General features: G+C 52.6%; 8 protein-coding genes across 8 annotated transcripts; 4 read left to right on the top strand and 4 right to left on the bottom strand.

The window, feature by feature from the left end:
- Window positions 1-226: 226 nt before the first annotated feature.
- On the top strand, window positions 227-942 carry A1O1_06224 (40S ribosomal protein S18; the record flags this gene model as incomplete). The annotated part of the gene is made up of 4 exons (XM_007727103.1): window positions 227-230; window positions 364-390; window positions 448-586; window positions 645-942. The coding sequence occupies 4 exons, from the start codon at window positions 227-229 to the stop codon at window positions 940-942; spliced, it is 468 nt and encodes a 155-aa protein (XP_007725293.1).
- A 1,724-nt stretch (window positions 943-2,666) lies between these two features.
- On the top strand, window positions 2,667-3,362 carry A1O1_06223 (uncharacterized protein; the record flags this gene model as incomplete). Its single annotated transcript, XM_007727102.1, has 3 exons — window positions 2,667-2,817; window positions 2,915-3,104; window positions 3,206-3,362. 3 exons carry the CDS (start codon window positions 2,667-2,669, stop codon window positions 3,360-3,362), a joined length of 498 nt encoding a protein of 165 aa, XP_007725292.1.
- A 729-nt stretch (window positions 3,363-4,091) lies between these two features.
- Window positions 4,092-5,212, bottom strand: A1O1_06222 (uncharacterized protein; the record flags this gene model as incomplete). The annotated part of the gene is made up of 5 exons (XM_007727101.1): window positions 4,092-4,256; window positions 4,344-4,743; window positions 4,809-4,883; window positions 4,939-5,018; window positions 5,096-5,212. The coding sequence occupies 5 exons, from the start codon at window positions 5,210-5,212 to the stop codon at window positions 4,092-4,094; spliced, it is 837 nt and encodes a 278-aa protein (XP_007725291.1).
- Window positions 5,213-6,516: 1,304 nt separating this feature from the next.
- Window positions 6,517-7,908, bottom strand: A1O1_06221 (uncharacterized protein; the record flags this gene model as incomplete). Its single annotated transcript, XM_007727100.1, has 2 exons — window positions 6,517-7,489; window positions 7,544-7,908. 2 exons carry the CDS (start codon window positions 7,906-7,908, stop codon window positions 6,517-6,519), a joined length of 1,338 nt encoding a protein of 445 aa, XP_007725290.1.
- A 3,046-nt stretch (window positions 7,909-10,954) lies between these two features.
- A1O1_06220 (glutamate decarboxylase) lies at window positions 10,955-12,691 on the top strand (the record flags this gene model as incomplete). The annotated part of the gene is made up of 4 exons (XM_007727099.1): window positions 10,955-11,220; window positions 11,273-11,300; window positions 11,358-12,523; window positions 12,580-12,691. The coding sequence occupies 4 exons, from the start codon at window positions 10,955-10,957 to the stop codon at window positions 12,689-12,691; spliced, it is 1,572 nt and encodes a 523-aa protein (XP_007725289.1).
- Window positions 12,692-13,153: 462 nt separating this feature from the next.
- Window positions 13,154-14,769, bottom strand: A1O1_06219 (uncharacterized protein; the record flags this gene model as incomplete). The annotated part of the gene is made up of 4 exons (XM_007727098.1): window positions 13,154-13,846; window positions 13,913-14,047; window positions 14,113-14,643; window positions 14,713-14,769. 4 exons carry the CDS (start codon window positions 14,767-14,769, stop codon window positions 13,154-13,156), a joined length of 1,416 nt encoding a protein of 471 aa, XP_007725288.1.
- Window positions 14,770-16,031: 1,262 nt separating this feature from the next.
- Window positions 16,032-16,611, top strand: A1O1_06218 (uncharacterized protein; the record flags this gene model as incomplete). The annotated part of the gene is made up of 2 exons (XM_007727097.1): window positions 16,032-16,277; window positions 16,423-16,611. 2 exons carry the CDS (start codon window positions 16,032-16,034, stop codon window positions 16,609-16,611), a joined length of 435 nt encoding a protein of 144 aa, XP_007725287.1.
- Window positions 16,612-16,973: 362 nt separating this feature from the next.
- A1O1_06217 (uncharacterized protein) lies at window positions 16,974-18,788 on the bottom strand (the record flags this gene model as incomplete). Its single annotated transcript, XM_007727096.1, has 4 exons — window positions 16,974-18,077; window positions 18,156-18,380; window positions 18,442-18,546; window positions 18,606-18,788. 4 exons carry the CDS (start codon window positions 18,786-18,788, stop codon window positions 16,974-16,976), a joined length of 1,617 nt encoding a protein of 538 aa, XP_007725286.1.
- Window positions 18,789-19,035: the final 247 nt, after the last annotated feature.

The raw sequence follows: 19,035 nt of genomic DNA, 5'->3' as shown, positions 1-19,035 counted from the left end.
ACAGCCGATAAGACAAGGCACGTGAGTCCATAGTCCGGACTATCTATTATCTAATATATTGATCCGCTAGTCGAGTTTGGGAGTAGCTCATTTTTCGGGTGCCAAGCCCACAATTCCTCGTCCGAAACCCTCCAACATCGAGGATTGCACATTGATCGCTTTGAAGAAAGTTGGTCCGCTACATCGCAACTTCAACAAGCCCGTCAAGGAGAGACTGTTGCCCATCATGTGTACGTACTACCAGAGTCTAGCAGCTGTGACATGATATTCGATCCTCAAATGAGATGCTTCTCACTGGGAGGATTCGAATCATGTTGCGCCTGCGCTGTGATCGATGTTGATGGCTAACTTTTTCTTCAACAGCTCTCGTCAGCGGAGAGAAGTCGAACTGTATGAAACAACGCCAAATCCCGTCGGCAGAGCCACGAAGCTAACTTCAAATCACAGTCCAGTACATTCTCCGTCTTCTCAACACCAACGTCGATGGCAAGCAGAAGATCATGTACGCCTTGACCCGGATCAAGGGTGTCGGTCGCCGCTACTCCAACTTGGTGTGCAAGAAGGCCGATGTCGATTTGAACAAGCGGTATGTGGAATTTTTGAAATGGCCGGGATGAAAAAGACGGCTGACTTGGGGTCTATAGTGCCGGTGAAATCACCACCGAAGAGCTCGAGCGAATTGTCACCATCATCCAAAACCCGACTCAGTACAAGATCCCAGAATGGTTCCTCAACAGACAACGCGACATCGTCGACGGCAAGAACTCGCAAGTTCTGGCAAACGGCATGGAGAGCAAGCTGCGTGAGGATTTGGAACGTCTCAAGAAGATCCGTGCTCACCGTGGTCTCCGACACTACTGGGGTCTCCGCGTCCGAGGTCAACACACCAAGACCACTGGCAGAAGAGGTCGCACTGTCGGTGTCAGCAAGAAGAAGGGTTAAACGATTGCTGTCACTTTGTGGAGATGCCGGTACCGGTGCTTCTGGTTGTTGGGGGTGGCTTGAAAAGGCTCGAAACACCACTGCAAATTCTGCAGTGGACCAAAGGAGCGATAAGCAGGGCTGGGGATTCTCGGTCATTGCAATGATATCACAAATACTCATGGGGGTCAAGGTTCAGTAGACTTCCGGGGAAAATGCATGGCATAAGTTGAAAGTTTCCATTGGGTTTGTTCCTTTTTGTCTGCCCGTGAGTTGTATCCTTGTTCGGATGATATTTTCTTTTTTGTCTTCGTGCGCTCCCATGCTGTGGGATGGAAGTTGTGACCACTGAGTTGTGAGGCAATGCAAGGCATATGAGTGTCCCTGGGTTGGTAGGTAATGACCCAACCGGGCTTGTCAAGGTCACCGTGACAACGGAGATGGCGGCCGCCTTCAACCGTCAAGCACATCGTGGTGACAACCTGCGCGAATTTTGGGAGAACAGGAGGCCTTCACGGCAGACCGACCGGGGAATTGACTTCCTTAAATTCCGTGGGCGGTGGCCGTTCCGATGTCTCAGAATGTCCTTGACCGTCTATCATCTCAGCCATTGATCTGGTTACACAACAGTTTTAAGCCCGCGGTCAGGCGACTCGTTGATACGGAAACACTCGCTTCTTGTGTTCTTCTCCCACGTTCGCCTACACGGTGAGCGTGCCGACCGACCTTTACTGGCCGGTGCATGAGGCTCAGCTCTAATACGGCGATACAGCCCATTCCAATAACAGCTGAGCCATCTCTCGGTTCGATTGCGCGACTCCATCGACGGTCCCGTTTATAAGCAAAGCCCCTTCCATGCTGATTCACATGCCCGCCAAATGCAACTCGTCGGCGCACCAGCAGAGCAGTCGCAGTCCTGCAGTCGGCACGAAAACCGACGCCACAATGCTGGTCCCATGCCACCGTGTCTTTGCCTGCCTCTCACTCTGCTGCTCTTGTGTAACCCCTACTATTTCTGGCAGGCTCTCTCGAATGTTCTGAGAAGTTGGAACATTATCCAACCCCGATATTCTCCGGTCTAGGGGCACGACGCGAGGACCAGGCAAGTGGAAGGCTGGAGTCGCATCGCATGTCCTTCCATGCAAGGGGTTTTCAGCCAACTCATGCTGGTCCCATGCAACCTCTGTCCTCGTCGTTGGGCCACACAACCTTCCCAGCTTTCTGCAAGACCCGACCGCATGTCTCATGCGGTGTCGCCGATTCAACTTCGGATCGCTGGGTTCTGGAAGGACATTCTTTTCGACGGCAATTTGAATGGGCGCAGCATGCAGGTGTTGGGTCACAAGCATTGCTGTCTTCAAATTCGCCAAGGGTTGCACTGTCGCCATGTTTGTCTATCAACGTCACAGAATGCAGAGGCGCATCATCCTGATGTTTGTCCGCCAAACTTGTTCTTGCGTGGTCCAGAGAGGCGGGCAAACGGACCTGGTGAGAAATGCAGATTTTCAGGAGCGCCGGTTACGCTGCCCGTGATGCGAGATATAAACCTTCATCCTGCTGCTTCCCATCGTTCCTTCCCCAGCCTTCCTCAGATCAAACAAATTCTCGAATCTCGATCAATCCACTACTTTCCCCTTGGCTTTGAACCCTCTGTCTGTGTCTCTCAGCATCTCTTGGATCCGACCATCACAGCTTCGAGACTTCCTAGCCATCTCACAAAGTCCTGGTAAAGCATCTCAATCAGCATGTCTGCCTTCGTCGCTCTCCTGACAGTTGTCGCTGCTTTCTCCTCTTCCATCGTGGCAGCATTCTCTGGCAACTTCGAGATGGCCAACGTTGTTGTCTCGTCTCCCTTCCAAGCAGACATCAAATCCACCGAGAGCACTTACATTGAATGTGAGCCGACACCCCATTGCCTGCATGACACCAGCATATGCTCTAGTTTCCCCATCGAAGCAATTCCCCAAACAAACACTCTACTGACAATAGACAGTCGACTTCTGCGACCAAGATACTCCTGAGGTCGGCTCAACACACTGCTGTGTCGAATGGGCTGTGGGTCTTAGTCCACCAGCCAGTTCGGGAAACACCTGTGACAACGGCACCTTTGCCGTCCTTGTCACCTCTTGGAGCGGCGTGGGGAACCTTTCGCTTGAATTGGCGCACACCTATATTGATAATAGGTATGTTTAAGGCCCCTGAGGCTGGAAGTGGTCGCAACTCGAACAGTTATCGAGCCGAGGCCTCGCGCACATCGCTCGTATGGGATTGACAAATCATGTAGTGTTGGAGAAGCCCCGTACAATGTTCTCACCAAATTCGCCGATCTCAACTTGACATACCCGGCTACGCAGTCATACGAGTGCGACTTACCGCAAGCTGAATGCAAGAGCTGTGACGGAGAGGTCATCGTGGCCATTGTCAACAAAGCTGTCGCCTGATCCGAATCGATGTGCCGTTCAGCTCGGAACATCTTCAAGAGTGTTACGGAAAATACGCTCTCGAAGATGCAGTGTGAGTAATGGGGCGGATAGAGTCGGAAAAGCCTTGAGTGCATCACATCCAAATCCAGGTGGTTCGGAGGTTACTGCAAAAGTGATAAATTTTGATCATGGGAATTGAATCGTCAGTACTGCACAGGATTGTTAGACCGGCTTCTTTGTGTGCATGTATCCGTGTATGATGTATTAAGGTGAGAGGTGGTGTAGTGGAAGCGCATGAAAAGTTCTTGGACTGATCGAGGGGCTTCTTTTTTGCGGCTGAGGGATAAAGGTCTCAAATAATACGTATAGTGAACACAATTTAGAAGTTAGGCCTTCCAGAAAGCAAAACCCAAAAGCAAAATCAAGATATGGCTGGTAACCAAAGTCAGGGAGTAGCAAGACTGATTGATGCCGATAGCACAAATGACCACGTCGTGCTTGATACACAACACATTAGTATTGGATCTCTCGTACACTTCACCCGGCAAGACATGATATCAAACAACCTCCAGAGTCTGATTCAAAGGGGTTTCTAGCGGCCCGAGAGTCAGAGATACTTTCATTCTCGTTTGCTAAGCGATCTCCCCGGCCTTCCACTGCTACTCCTTCTCTGGGGAAATGCAGAGGTGAGCCTCTCCAACACGTCCATTGTCAATCAACTCCTCATGGGCTGTTTGCGGGCATAGGTTAAGCCTGCTTCTCGGCTCGGCCCATCTCGAGGTCGGTCTTTGGCCAGAAATGACTGAGGTCGCCGACGGGGAGGCTGACAGCGAGGCGCATCTCTGCCGCCATCATCACGAATGTCATGTACCAGCCCAAACAGCCGACGATGAAAAGAAGGGCTCCACCCGTCTAGGATGGACCATTTAGCACCTGGCTGGTAATGTTCGGCCAGTGTCCACAACAGAACACTGGAAAAGCTGGAAAAACTGCACGTACCTTTTGTAAGTCCTGCGCCTTGCTGTAGTCCCCGGTGCTGACCTTCCAGTAGGCGCCGCTGAGGACCCAAGCGGCGATGGTGACGAAGAGGAAAATAAGCGCGAAGACGGCATTGGTCTTGAGTGTGAAGATAAAGAACGTGAACAGCGCAAAGCCCCAAACAATCAGGTAGAGAGCAACCACGGCGTTGAACTCCTTGGTCGCTGCGCCGGACACTGCATCGGTGCCGCTGGCCGAATAGGGCGCCGCAAGACCCAGCGTGGGAAGCTGCAGCATGCCGAAACTCAGCCAGAACACCGCAAACAGACCGCACACCATCATGGGGAAGAAGTTGCCCATGATCCATTCGAATATGGTGGTCAGGACGAGTAGGACCGGGCCAACAAAAAAGAAGATGCCACTGTCGTCGTCACGCGATCAGCCGACGGCAGATTCAATGGAACACTCCATGGTCCAGGGACTTACACAACTGGCGACAAGCCTTCGGCGCTGCCCCAGCCCATTGAAACCATGGCGAAGGTCATGGTCGAGATAACGAAGCTGTCTGTCTCAGCGCTTCCATCTCCCAAAGTGCTGTTTGCACAAGAGAGCTTACCCCACGAAGCCCAAAGGCGTCGGGTTGGCGAAACGTTTGATGTTGTCGCCAGCATGGGGGACTTTTGGAGTCAGGTAGAGCTATGTAACCACTCCAGATTAGCAGGAGGTCGCGCGCATGGGCAATGTTCCAATCTCGTGAGGCTCGCTTTGCGTACCTTTTCAAAGAGCTCGGGACTGATTGAGATCGCCCCGGCAGATAGGGTGTGCGACAAGCCGGACTTTTCCTCAACAATGTCTGGGTCAGATAAAGTACGATTTTTTGTAGACGACATCTTGCTAGAGAGACTTTCCACAGGCTTGATCGTTCGATCGAAGGAAGGGCGCAAAGAAGAGCTGAAAGAAACTCCTGTCTGTCTACGGCCAGACGAAAGAGTCGTCTTTATTCCCCCGTCCGCTTACTTAGGTCATCGGCTCCTTTCTTGCAAGATGCCATAGATGTGGGACTCTGCGGAATAGAGCCAGTCTCCAAGCATTCGACATTGTTATTTGACACAACAATCGCTGTTGACTGACTAGCCAACTGCCGGTGGCTCTCATGCACAAGGCATGCATCGGACACAAAAATAACACCATCCCTCCGGCGGTCATGTCACTTGCCGCATGCAGGGTACGGCCATGGTCCCAGGCGTAAGGTATGGGAAGGCCAGAGGTGTCAGTTCTAATGTGGTCGGAATCAGGAGGTGCCAATGGCCAATAGCCAATGGCCACAGGCCATGGCCCTTTCATCTGCTTCGCTTTGATCTTCAGGCACATTAGCTCAAGGAAAAGTCGCCAACCCCGCAAGCAGGAAGCTGAGGTTTCGGCCAGTGGCTGTGTGGGAGAAAAGAAAACTTCTCGTGAAGTCTGAGACTCCTCAGGATCACAGGATGTGGAGCCCGCGGAGGGCGGAGAGCAAGCGACTGAATGAGGTGTGGTAGCGAGGCAGTTCGATCAAGTCTCGAGGTCAATCTGTCCGGTTATAGGTCAAGATCATTTCCCCGCAAACAAAGCAAGCAGCTTGGGAAACACGATATTGCTGGGGTTATACTTTATACCCCAGATGGTGGTTAGGCTGATATGGGGCTCGTGTTGATTTGCTTGACTGGTTTAGCCGACCCCGAAGCAGGGGGCTCGTGTGGTACAAAGGATTCGGTTGTTGAGCCACTGCAATCATTGAGAGCCGGCGCAAGACATGAGCGGAAGATGGAGGTTCTTGATGAGTGGGAGGCGAGGTGCGAAGGAGTAGAAAGGTGGGAAACAAGAACAAGAGACGCAGTTGACGGATGCCTGCAGGCGCAGGCAGGATCACTGCTTTTCTGCGCAGTCTGGTACAGCTGCTGCTTCTGCCCCGTCCCAATATCTACTACTCTGTATTACTGACAGTCCTTATCCAACTTGAAGAACTACCTAAGGTATCTACCTACCTACGGAACTAACTGATGCGTCTGACAATTGCTCTCCTCCCTTGCATGAATGACCGAATATTACATTATTGAAGTAAGAAGCAGGCAACGATCCGCACCTCTCCCAAGACCACACGCACGAACAAAACAGACGCTTTTAGATGAGGGGCCGAAGAAACCGTGTGCCCTCGTTCTCAACGGGTGGACACGCGCCTAGCCCTGGTTGCAGATATCTCCAACAACTGGCCTTCCACTCGAAGGATGTCTTGCGCCTTTCCAACGACCTCTGCAAATAGCATCGGTCTGTGACACGGATCTGGAGTCGCCGGAAGGGAAGGAGTTGATGATGGGATCGATTCGGTCCCTGAAGCGAGGCTGGGTAGCCTTTCGACATACAAATGGGAAGCCGTCGTGTCAGGTGTCCACCTTGCTTGGTTCCAGCATGGTGGTTCGGGCCCCAAAGATAACTCGAGTGGGAGAGGAAGAGAAATTCGCGGCTCGGTGTTGCGCAGGATGTAAACATCCGCCAGTTTTTCCGCTGTCGTTCTCAGCCGCATGAGGACTTCGGGTTTCGCAAGGTAATTTTCCGTCTTCACCTCAATTTCGCTTGGGCCATGCTTGTCTACGACCGCCTGCCACTTGTCCAGAGTGATGCTGTGCATTCCTGTATCGGCACTGAACCTTTCGAAAAACAGCTTCTCAGGGGCAAGCGCGGCGATATAGGACAAGTCGGCCGCCCGCTGTTCGGACTCAGTTGCCATCTTGGCAAGATCAGACAGCAGCCCGAGGGCCTCCACTAGACTGTTTGGCAACAGCTTGGTCCACCAGGGCCGCTTGCGAAGGCGGACTTCGTCGGAGCCTTCTGGTAAGGTGCCGGTTCCGATGTTGATCAAAACCAAAGGATGCCTTGCAGGAAGGCCATGGCTCTGGTGGTAGTGGATCTTGGCTGCCCAGGATGGGTTGTTGGTGTCACCGTACCCTCCGTCGACAAACGATCTTCCTTGGATGACCATCGGTTCGAAATACGATGGTGCGGCTGACGTCGCCCGGGCTGCGTGTCGTAGCTCGAGGTCAGGGTCAAGCATATGTCGCCGGTAGGGTCCTGTACACTCATGTGTGCACAGAAACATCTGATGTGCCCGTAGCTTCTCGTGGCAGACGACGGTCCTCGGTTGAGTCAGTCAAATGCGGGCAGAGGTTTTAGTGATCATGTCAACTCACCCATGCATTTGGTTCCGCTGAACGCTGCCGCGTAATTTGAGGTCATGGGGATGACCTCTGGATATCAGAAGCTTTTCCACAGCTCCTTGGAGTCTGTTGCCTGAGAATTTCGACCAATCTGAACCGAATACTCTCCTCAACAACGAGCGGTATTTCGAGAAGATCTCTCCCGACAAGACCTTATACTGTCGAATGCATTCGTCCACGGTCATATCCAATTTGACAAGCATCAGCACAATCAACCCGCCGGTGCTGGTTCCAACAGCAGCGTCAAAGATCTCCTGAGGATCCAAGATGGGGTGATCTTCTGGTATCGCTTCTCTTCTGACAAGCTCTTGTGTGACAAACGTGAGTAAGGATCGCATTATTATCAGCGACGAAAGACCCCGGACGCCGCCTCCATCTGTGAAAACATGGTTAGCTCAAAGCCAAACTATGAAGACGTTGAACCAGACTGCTGAAAGAAATACAGAAAATGGCTGGCTGCAATATCATCCCAAGAAGAAGACTCGTACAGAAAGTGACAATGGCAGGACCCTCCAGATGACACAGCGCGTCTGATCTGGTCAAGAGAAAACACCAAAAGCCGCTGACACCCTTCCACGTTCAGAGGGCGAGTATGGAACGTACCAAACGAGAGCATTGCAATAGGTCGTCTGGATTGACCTATCGTGTTGGCACACTGTGTAGCCATGGTGTTCTGCTGAGTTTGCAGTCCAAGTAACGGGACTGAGCAGGTAGGTGAAGGTGTACTGTCGGGATATCTGTGTTTGGCGACTGGATGAAGGGTTTAGTCAGTGGCAACAGAGACGGAATCCGACTGTTATAGAAGAGAACGCCGCAAGCAGCAACACATTCGCCACCATATCATATGACTGGGAAGGCGACAATCAACGATCACTGCATGGAACAGATTCGAGGGCTGGTTGCCTTTCCAAGAAATGTGTGGGAGGCTTATGGGAACACCAAGTGCCCAATATATACAATTGATTGGACCAAGTTCTGATGCCAATGCATCGCGGTCGGACAGAACGGAGAATTTTCAGCTATATTTTGAGCCCAAGATCCGGATACTTGATCTGAGGAGGAAGTTGGATGAGTGCATTCGACGTCGCTCCCAAGACCGCCTGACTCAGTATGCAACTCTTCATGACCAAGATAGGCGAAGGGTTGTCGCATACTTGGGTTCCAGAACATGTAGGATCCGGTTATTCCAATGTCAGGCCGCACAAATTGAGGGTCTGTACGGGGCTCTCGCTCTTCTGATGCCGATTTGATAACATGCCCACAGAGAGAGTGCCATTGATGCGCAAGGTGAAATGGTTCAACCGTAGCAATGCCCCAAAATATTCGCATCCAGTGATAGTGTCAATACTGGTCAATGTTCTGCTGCAACCCGCCCGGTCAGCAAGAGGTGCCAGAAATGAACAATCGAGAGAAAACTCCAGCAGTCTCAGGATCATGTCTCAGAGCGCCCAGCCGCTGGCCGAGCGGAAAAGGCGCAACACGAGGTTGCTGGTAACACAAAGAGTCAAGAGATGTCAGAAGCACGCTCGGCCTTCCTAGGCCGAGCTTGAGACACCCACCGCAATACTCAGGTCCATTGTACAGACACTGTGCCCGGAAGAAAACGTGGTGAAGGTCGTCTACGGGGCTGTTGTGGCGCAGTCGATAGAGTCATCACATACAAGCAGCACGGAAGTTGTTACCTACAACGTCCTTGAGAAGAATAGTCCACATTGAGACGACCTCTGCACCGAATAGAGTAGGGCTGCGGGCTGGTGATTGACGCAGCGAGTGCCGCCGCCATCTGTGACGGATGTTCTTTCGCTGTGATATAATTGACTTGACACCGGATTCACCCTGCCCATCAGTAGTATGCGTTCGCCGCCTGCGGAGGGTGACGCGATATAGCTGGACAAGTCATCCGAGCGAAAGAAGGCTTCGATTCCATCGATTGCAGGAGGGGAAAAGATCCTCGGTACAAGCTTGCTCGGAACTATACCCAGCTGACAGCTTGCCCGACTGTGTTGGTATCGTTCGCGTGCCAGGCATCAGCTGGCTCTTTTCGAGCAAAGAAGGGTGGGTCGTAAAAGTATGGTCAGCGGATTTGAACCTACAGAGTCCTTACCGTGATGGCCCAAGGCACGTCTTGAAGCGTGCGGGTGTGCCCACGTCGACGGACGACAGCGTAACTCCCGCTTGCTGTGATTCATCCGCCCGATCTTACCGCACTGGGAGGAACGTCTTAGTTTGAAAGTAATGTACCGTGACGGGCTCATGAGAGAAATCCAAGTCCTGCTGGATAGCGTAGCTTATCCACCTTTTCAACGAATCTGTTGGTTTTCGTGCCCCCCAGTCTGCTCACTCTCAGAGCATGCTTCAATGAGATCGCGGGGGAAAGGGTTCAAGTGGCGGTAACGGCTTTGCTCGTGTACGTTGTTCCAGTAGAAACTTGAAATAGGTGCAAGGTAGTAATGCTGGGCCCAAACAGTACTTGGACTCGATGCGCAGGTTACAGCTTGCCGCTACAATACTGAACGCGGGGATGATCCGATCATTTGCGTCGTCAGCAGGAGGACTGCAAGCAACAACAAGGCGCATGGTCGAGTCGCTCATCACCCAATAGCGGCCGTCTCTGGGACAGGGGACGAGGAGAGAAGCAACACCAAGCAATGACAAGCTCATTAGAGCCCGTGGGTCAGAGGCCCGATGGCATTTGATGGATCAATTCTCCAGCTGATGTCGGTGGCTGTCGGTTGTTACATGGTTGTGGTGGTGGACTGGAGGTGGATTGAATGATGCAGTGTGGGCAGGAAAAACCGGAGCTTGGGCACATCGCTCAGCCAGCTAGCTGTGTTTGCAGCAGTGCAGACCCAAAAAATGAATTTTCTTGCCTGCGCCCCCGAAAACGAGCCCCTGCGCTGCGGCTGCTGTCTTGTCCCCGCCAATCGTCACCCCTGGCACCACCATTTTGTGGCTCTTGCACCGGCATCACTGCTCTCAGGCTCATCATCACGGTCACCCATTACCAACTTGCACTGTCATTCAACTGTCCACATCACTACTCCCCATCCAGACTGCTTCGTCACTTCAGTGGAGGGGCGATCGGGACCCAGGAAATAACAGCTGTTACGCAGCCATTCGTCATGTATCCTCTCTGTACCTGACTGTGTAGATAGCAGTCCTGCCAGAACAAAAGATCGCAACGCACTCCATTCTCCTACCATCTGGATTCACTCCCCTTACGTCTCTCTTCCTCTCTCAGACCGCCATCTTGTTGAACGCTCACTTCCTTCTTGAACCCCTGGGCCGCCGGTCCTATTTCTTTTGCTCCTGCAACAACCTCTGTCCCTACTCTCTTTCGTCTCTCATCCACCATTCTTCCTCCAGCAACACTGATCAGTCAAAATGGTGCACCTCGCCAGTGTAACGCCCGACCCGCACAAGGGCGAGGACTTCGATGCTCCTAAACGCAGAACCTCCATGGTTCCTGGCCTCGAACACATTGCTCTCGAACCTCCCGGAGAGGATGAGTTCTCCACGTCCGTCTACGGTTCGCGTTTCGCAGCCCAAGATCTACCCTCCCATGAAATGCCTGAAAGAGAAATGCCCAAGGAAGTTGCATATCGTATGATCAAAGACGAGCTCAGTCTCGATGGAAACCCTATGCTGAAGTGAGTTGGAGGGATATATCGGATTTGGGACCAAGCTGACACCGCTCCGTAGCCTGGCCAGTTTTGTCACCACATTCATGGTTAGTTTTAAGCTCACCAGGAAATGCTACCAATATTTTGCTAAGATCTGGGAATAGGAAGACGAGGCTGAAAAGCTCATGACCGAAGCATTCTCGAAGAACTTCATTGACTATGAGGAATACCCACAGACCGCCGAAATCCAAAACCGTTGTGTCAATATGATCGCTCGACTGTACAACGCACCGGAGTCTGAAGACGGGTCGAACGCAATGGGCACTTCTACCCTCGGTTCGAGTGAGGCAATCATGCTGGCTGTGCTGGCCATGAAGAGAAGATGGGCCAATAAGCGCAAGGCGGAGGGCAAAGACGCCTTCAAGCCCAACATCATCATGAACAGTGCGGTGCAGGTATGCTGGGAAAAGGCTGCCCGTTATTTTGATGTGGAGGAGAAATACGTCTACTGCACCAAGGATCGGTACGTCATCGATCCAGAAGAAGCCGTCAATCTGATCGATGAAAACACCATCGGTATCTGTGCCATCGTGGGGTTGACATACACTGGCGAGTACGAGGATGTTCAAATGATCAACGACCTCCTAGTCGAGAAGAACATCGACTGTCCCATCCATGTTGATGCTGCTTCTGGTGGGTTTGTGACACCGTTTGTCAATCCGGATCTCGTCTGGGATTTCCGGCTCGAAAAGGTAGTGAGTATCAACGTCTCGGGCCACAAGTATGGTTTGGTATACCCCGGTGTGGGTTGGGTCGTTTGGAGGTCGCCAGAGTTTCTGCCCAAGGAACTCGTCTTCAACATTAATTACCTAGGAGCCGATCAAGCTTCCTTCACCCTGAACTTCAGCAAAGGTGCAAGCCATGTCATCGCTCAGTACTATCAGATGATCCGACTGGGAAAGCGTGGATACCGCAGTATCATGTTCAACCTGACCCGCACGTCCGACTACCTTGCCGCACAGCTCCGGGCCTTGGGCTTCGTCATCATGTCACCTGGTGGTGGTCGATCACTACCTGTGGTCGCTTTCCGACTGAACTCTGAGGATGATCATCTTTATGACGAGTTCACTATTGCCCATCAGCTACGCGAACGCGGTTGGGTGGTCCCGGCCTATACGATGGCACCGCATAGTGAACAGCTCAAGTTGATGCGTGTGGTTGTCCGTGAGGATTTCAGCAAGGCCCGGTGCGATAGTCTTGTCAATGACATCAAGATGGCTCTACAACTGCTCGGTGAGATGGACCGCAAGACCATAGAGCGCTACCAAGAGTAAGCACCCCATAATCGCTTTGGACCGACAGATCGAAGGCTAACACTTTTTTAAGGCATGTCAAGAAACACAGTCGAACAGGCAAGGCGGGTGTCAACATTGCACATTACAAGCATGAGAAGCATTCGCTCCAAGGCAAACACGGCAAGACACATCCTATTTGCTAGACGGATGTCCCTCTTTTGATCAGATAATTGGAATGACCATACTGTGCACAAGTTGCAAAACTCTCGACGGGAAAGAAAAGTTAGTGGTGGTCTACAATCCAACAATGGTAGAATCACCAACCTCTTACTTGTTTTGCGTTCATTACCCAGCAGACTGTTCGTTGCTCTTTATTTCACACGACGGATCAATATCTGTAGTTGACTTATCTAACTCGCGATGTGTAGCGGTCGCCCTCAGCCAGGATGTGTAGGTTACTTGCTTTCCTTTTCTTTCGGCAACGCTGGACCTTGGCTGAGCCGATCCTGCGTATGTCGTCGCGGTGTTGGAAGGAGAGCTTCGCTCGGTATCAAATAGCGAAGGCGTTTCTCATCATGCCAACTACCCGCATGGTTGTTCTTTCTTTTCTTTTGATAGCGTGACTAAGGCACTTGAAGCATGGCATCAGAGCACAGACTTTGGTGCTATTGCAATACTCGAGGTCTTGATGTGTGACGGCTGCAGGTTAACCTGAGTTTCATCGAGGATAGATCATGTGCGTCCTTTCCACGAAAGTCGGAGTGGTAATCTAACCGCAGCTGCCGGGCGGCCAGTTTCGTGTCAGGATCGCTGGCTCCAAGCTCGGCGGCGACTAGGCACATGCCCAGAGAAGAAGCGCCCAGAGGTCGATATCGACAACCGATTTGCCCCAGGCAGACTAACTCGGTCGCAAACTGTTCCGATTCCGCCAGAATGTGGGACGGGTCATCGGACAAGGCGAGTTGGATCTCGTTGACGACAATTGCAATGGCCAAGCCGAGGCTGTACGAGCGGAGATAGTGGCAGTCTCTCAGGGCGACCCAAATACTCTGCTGAGAATTGAACATGGTGTCAAGTTCTGCAACTGCAACTGCATGCCACCGTTCACGAAGGCCGGATAGATGTGGCTCCAGATCGTCGCGAAGACGCCCGGCTTCATGCTGGAGGTCGACGAGGCTGCGACCGCAGCCATCCGGCATTGCAAGCATGGCTTTAGCTCGGCGCATCAGATTCGGCGCCCGGGTCAGGCACTGGACCAGTCGGCCTTCCAGACTCAGTGTGTCGTTGCTGGTCTGGAACATCTCGATCCATTCTTGATCGGAAAACGCAATGCGGTCATTGAAAAGAGACTCAAACAGCTGCATTCACTACGTCAGAAGGCCAAGGCTCCAACAGATCCAATATTGCTTCCAGGTGTGACCTACCACGACCCCACGAAGGCTCAGGAGCAAATTTGTCTCGAAACGGTCCCGATTGCCAGGCCGCCTGCGCATTCTGAGGATCTGAGCTGCGCCTTCAGAATGAGTGGTGCGGACACCCGCGGGAGTCCAGAGGAATGTCTTCTAATGCATCAGAACGAACACGGGAACTGATCGCCACAGGCAACACACCAAGAGATCCTTACCTGACACGTCAACAGCAGAAGGATGGCACAGAGCGTCTCGCTCGACTTCGCTACTACCGGGTCGTCCAAGCACATTCTCAACGCCGTCAGAGCCCGGATATACTTCTCGAGAACAACGGGAGCCACGTCGGAACCATGGCTTGAAAACCTCTCCATCGCCGCCAGAACGGCATCGGCAGCTTTGTCCAGGGCATCATTCGTGCCGAGCCGAGCAGGCACATCCACGAGATAATCTCCGAAAGTCCAGGCCAGGTTGAATCTGACACCTGTGGAGGGTTGGATCTTGTCTACAAAAGCGCTGACACGCCACGAGTGGTCGTTGGAGAGACTCCGAAAAAGAGTTGTGCTCGCTGACGAGTCGCTTCGAGAGTCGGATAGTCGGGTTGGTGATCTGCTCTCCCATCGCGCAGAGACGGAGGTATCTGGAGAACCCGTCTGAGGAGTCACGAACTTGTACCGTTGTCGTCCTAGTCCGATGCATGGAATGTCTAGACGACGACATCGAGAGCATGGATAATTATCAACATCGCACTGTGGTCGCGTTCATCAGAATCCGGTCCACGGGAAGGCCTGGTGGGCGGCTGGTGTCTGAGTGTTTACCTTCTTCTTCTGCTTACGGCATGCGTCGCAGCCGCGCCCTGATGGAACCCCGGGCATGTCGATATATGATCATCCTTGATACAAACCACTTGAAGACTCTGCCTCTTTGAGGGGTCCTGACAGTTCGGATTGAGGCCTCCAGAGACACCCTGGGCGGAGAATAGAGACCTGAAAGAAAGACTGGTCACGCTATGTCGAGCAGGAAATGATTGAGCGATCCATACCAGACTTACCCTGGGCCAGTGTATGAGAGTCTTCCTCTACTGTGTTCAGAATAGAAGATGCTGACAGAGGTTGGTTCGACGACCAAAAAGGGGCGGGGCAAGGATCGGGAAAGTAAGGCGAGTGTCACGTGATGTAACCCATACAAAAAGGGGTGGGAGCCTTGCCATGAACACAAATCACTGCATACATTCATACATGGGCATTGTTAGTAGGCACAGCATCGTTTCCTTCAGAGACCCCAACATGCTTTGGAAAGCTGCTTGTAGTTGAGGGACATTTGCAACGGTCGCCATGGGCTGCATCATCGGCCGTCGTCGTTTCAGCAGAGTTCCCTGGCTGTGTTGTGTAGACAAACAGAAGAGAGACTCCCGACCACCAGTCCCGGTAGACTCTACTGGATTTCCAGTGGGCGTCAATCATCCAAAATCTAAGGATTCGTACTGACAGTGTTGATGAGCAACAAAGAGCCGTCTTCGTCTCAACCCCTTATCTGCATGACATAAGCCTGACACGTGATCCATATCTCGAAGCCGAGGTACTCACGCGATTGGCCATCGGACCAGAATTCCTTTCCCTTTTCCCCAGTTCTATGACACCAACTGCATCTTCATCCAGCGACCACCACTGGCAAGCCAATGCGTGATCACCGCAAATCGGCGAAACATGATGCAATATCGAAGAAGCAGGTGAGGTCGGGCCACGAATCATTCAGGCCAGCTAGTGAGTGATGAGCCAACCACAAAGGGGCAACGAACCTCTGTGATTCTCAGCGCAGCTCCATGCCGTCATCTATACTTTATACTGAGGAAAAGCGCCAGCCATATTGGATGACATCCACTCCAGGTTATGAGCGCAGGCCAGCCAGTAGTGGCGGCAGTGACGGACTCGGATGACAGATTTGATGAGGGGGTGCTGCGACTCGAGGGAATAGCATCATCGCCCGTCCACTGGGTACGAGGTGTGACCGGTTGGTTGCTGCTTCTCATATATATGGATCGATAGGTGCCTTCCTTGTTTCAAGCTCCATCTCTTCAATTTCTAGGAGGTATACAACACCCACGTCCCTCCTGACCAACAACCACCACCACCACCAGATGACGCCTAACATCCTCAAATCTCACACCGACACCTCCAAGTTTATCGGCCAGAAACCACCGACCAAGGAGAACGACCCGAACAACAACAACTACCAGAACTACAACCCCGCTCCGAAATCAGACAGCAGCAATATGCCGACAGACGCCTCCAACAGATCTGGTCAGGCTCTCGACGCGGGTGCTTCGGCGGGGAACCAGGCTCTGAATGCCGAGACGTCGCTGCCTGAGAACGCTTCGAAACAGGTACGGTTGATTGTCTCTTTTCTTCCATTCTCGTTGATCGCTGGTATCGTATCTGGTTACGGTCGGGGAATGTCTTCGTCCTGTGCCCTGAAGAATTGCGTCTGTATATGAGTGAGTGACTAACTCGCAGGTTGTTTTTGTCTAGGGTGTGGCACCAGCGTTGAGCTCTCAAGGCGCAATCGGCTCCCACTTCACCGAACATGGCGCGATCGGGGGCACGGCCCAGAAAATCGGCGGTCCGTTAGATAAGGAGGGGATCATTGGCAAGCACTTCAAGGGCGATGGGACGTTGGGTGGAACGGTGAACAAGATAGTTGGCGGAGAACAGAAGTAAGGAAGAGGATGTCATTACCACCTGCGCTTGCAGAGGTGAGGTATGGTATGGATCATGGTCAAAGAGATGTCTATACTTTGACACCATCATGTTATCAAGACCCCGGTTCGGCACGTATCAAGTCGGACGAAAGCCTTATATCAATAGCCACTATATGAAATCATGAACGTTGTTCTCAAGAATACGAAACTTTTGACTTGGTCATAATCGGGTTCTTAGTTCTGCATAAATAGTCCGGCATCGTTGTGTAGGAATTCCTGTATATCCTAGGTAGAGATACATGATCCATCAAAGAGTAAAGCCCAGCATGACCACCAAGCCTGGCCAGGGGTATCATTAACATCATTCATTTAACCTCAGCCTCATATCCAGGCTCCACCGGGTCCTTGACTGGGTTTCACGCCGGCGTTCTCCCGCTGCAGATCTTCAATCATACTATCCAAGACCAATTCGGTGCGGCTCGGGTGGTACGACTGAGAGATCTGGTTGTTTTGCATATAGTAGCTGTCGATGTCGATCTCAGAGAGGTCCTCGTCGTACAGCGAACTCGTGGTATCCCACGGTCTGGTCGGGGAATCGCGCGGACCAGGCGTCAAGTATGCAGGTGGCGGCGCTTCATATGGACCCCTTCCTTGGTGGTGAGGGTAGTGTTGACCGGTCAGTGTTGGAGGCAATGCTGCTCCCAGAGCAGGCGACTGTTCCAGCACCGGAGACAACAGATTGCTGAGCGGGCGGCGGTAGTGGTGGTACGGCCGGCGTGGTACATAATGCATCGAAGCAGTAGCCGTCCCGGTCCCGGTTGCGGTCTGCTGAGGCATCATGGTAGGAGGCAGCTCGTCTTTCTCCTCCTGCTTCTGCACATCAACCGCAGTGGGCTCCTGGCTCACCAGCGTGCGGCCGGATTCGAAGCTCTCAAAGCTTCCAATACTCCGCACCTGCACAATCACTTGGTCGCCCCAGCTACCCTTCTCGCCGGCGGGAGAGAAAGCCGGGCTCGGCTGCTGGATGTATGGCTTCTCCAGACCGAGATGTCGTGCTTGGGCTTGGGCTTGGGCTTGGCCCTGGCCCTGACCCTGACCCTTGTCCAGACCAAGCTCGTGCCCGAAATCTCGAGAAGCGGCCCAGGTCGACCTCAGTCCTGCCGAGCCCCGGGTCATCAACTCCCACAGCATCCGGCCCAACGAGGGCAGGCAGGCCGTGATGACACTGATATTCATGACGATCTGCTCCCAGAGCTGGAAGGAGACCAGGTCCCATGTTTGGTCTTGTGAGACCAGCACCTTCTTGAGACGGTATATTTGTGGTGCGGTGACCAAGGGGAGCGCGAGGCGAGTGCCGAACAGGATGCATACGAAGATCTTCTTGTCTCGAGGCGTCTTGAGCCTGCATACCATGATAATTGGTAGGAGGAGAGTGGCTGCGTCGATTATAATGCTGACGATGACAAACGAGGTCAAGAAGGATTGCTATGTGGCAAAGGTACTGTTAGCTGAAGGGCCCTTGGGAAATGCTAGGCAGAGCTGGAGATCCCCAGTGTGACTAACCCGGTCGACGCATCTGTCTGCTGCAACCAGCCATGGCTCTGGAAGAGAGCACTGGAAAGCAAGGATCGAGAGGGACAGCGTAGTGTAGACGCCGATACATCCAAGCAGAACATTGCAGGCGATGCGGACTGGCCGCTGCGGCTCGACGCTCTTGATAAGGAGGACCACAATGACTTCGGATAGAGAGAGCACCAGTTGGAAGAGGAGGTTGCTGGCGTATGTGAGCTAGAGTATGACCGGTCAGTGCCATCCTTCGATATGCTCGGTACACCAGAAGATGTCTAACCTGCTGGAATTCCGTGAGCTGGTCGGAGCTTAGCGAGGCCACATGTCTGCCCAATCCGCTCGACAGCGACACTCGGACACAGACGCTCTGCGCGATGGCCACAACCTGCAAGTTTTTCAGTTAATCGTCGTCGCAGTGTTGGTGTAGGCGAGACAAAGACCTACCAGAGTCAAAGGCAGCAGGACATCTGAAGGTTCAGCAACTCGGCTGATCCGATACCTGGCCACACCGCGAACAAGAACCACGACGAAGGAGACTGCAATCAGCACGACAGTAACAATCTCCAACGAAGATCCGTTGTATGCATTCATTCCTCCATGGCCACTCGCCGACACCTCACTCGTCATGATGGGTTGAATCAATAATCAGACACATTGGTTCATTTGCAAAAGGAAATTGAACAGGAACAGGGCCCAAAAAGGATGATTGCGATGCAACAGGCTCCCAGCCAAAGTATATGCAAGATGCTTGCCTTCCCTCACACGCGACATCCAGATGGGTCGGTGGGCAGGCGGGGAGATAGAACGAGAACCTTACCATCTCCACAGCCTTTCGCGTCAGCAAGGCGTAGGCTCGTGTGCACTGCCGGAGAAG

The sequence above is a fragment of the Capronia coronata genome, assembly GCF_000585585.1.
Source record: "Capronia coronata CBS 617.96 chromosome Unknown acBCG-supercont1.5, whole genome shotgun sequence".
Taxonomy (NCBI): domain Eukaryota; kingdom Fungi; phylum Ascomycota; class Eurotiomycetes; order Chaetothyriales; family Herpotrichiellaceae; genus Capronia; species Capronia coronata.
The sequence above is the reverse complement of the archived record's forward strand: the minus strand, read 5'-3'. Positions and strand labels throughout refer to the sequence as shown.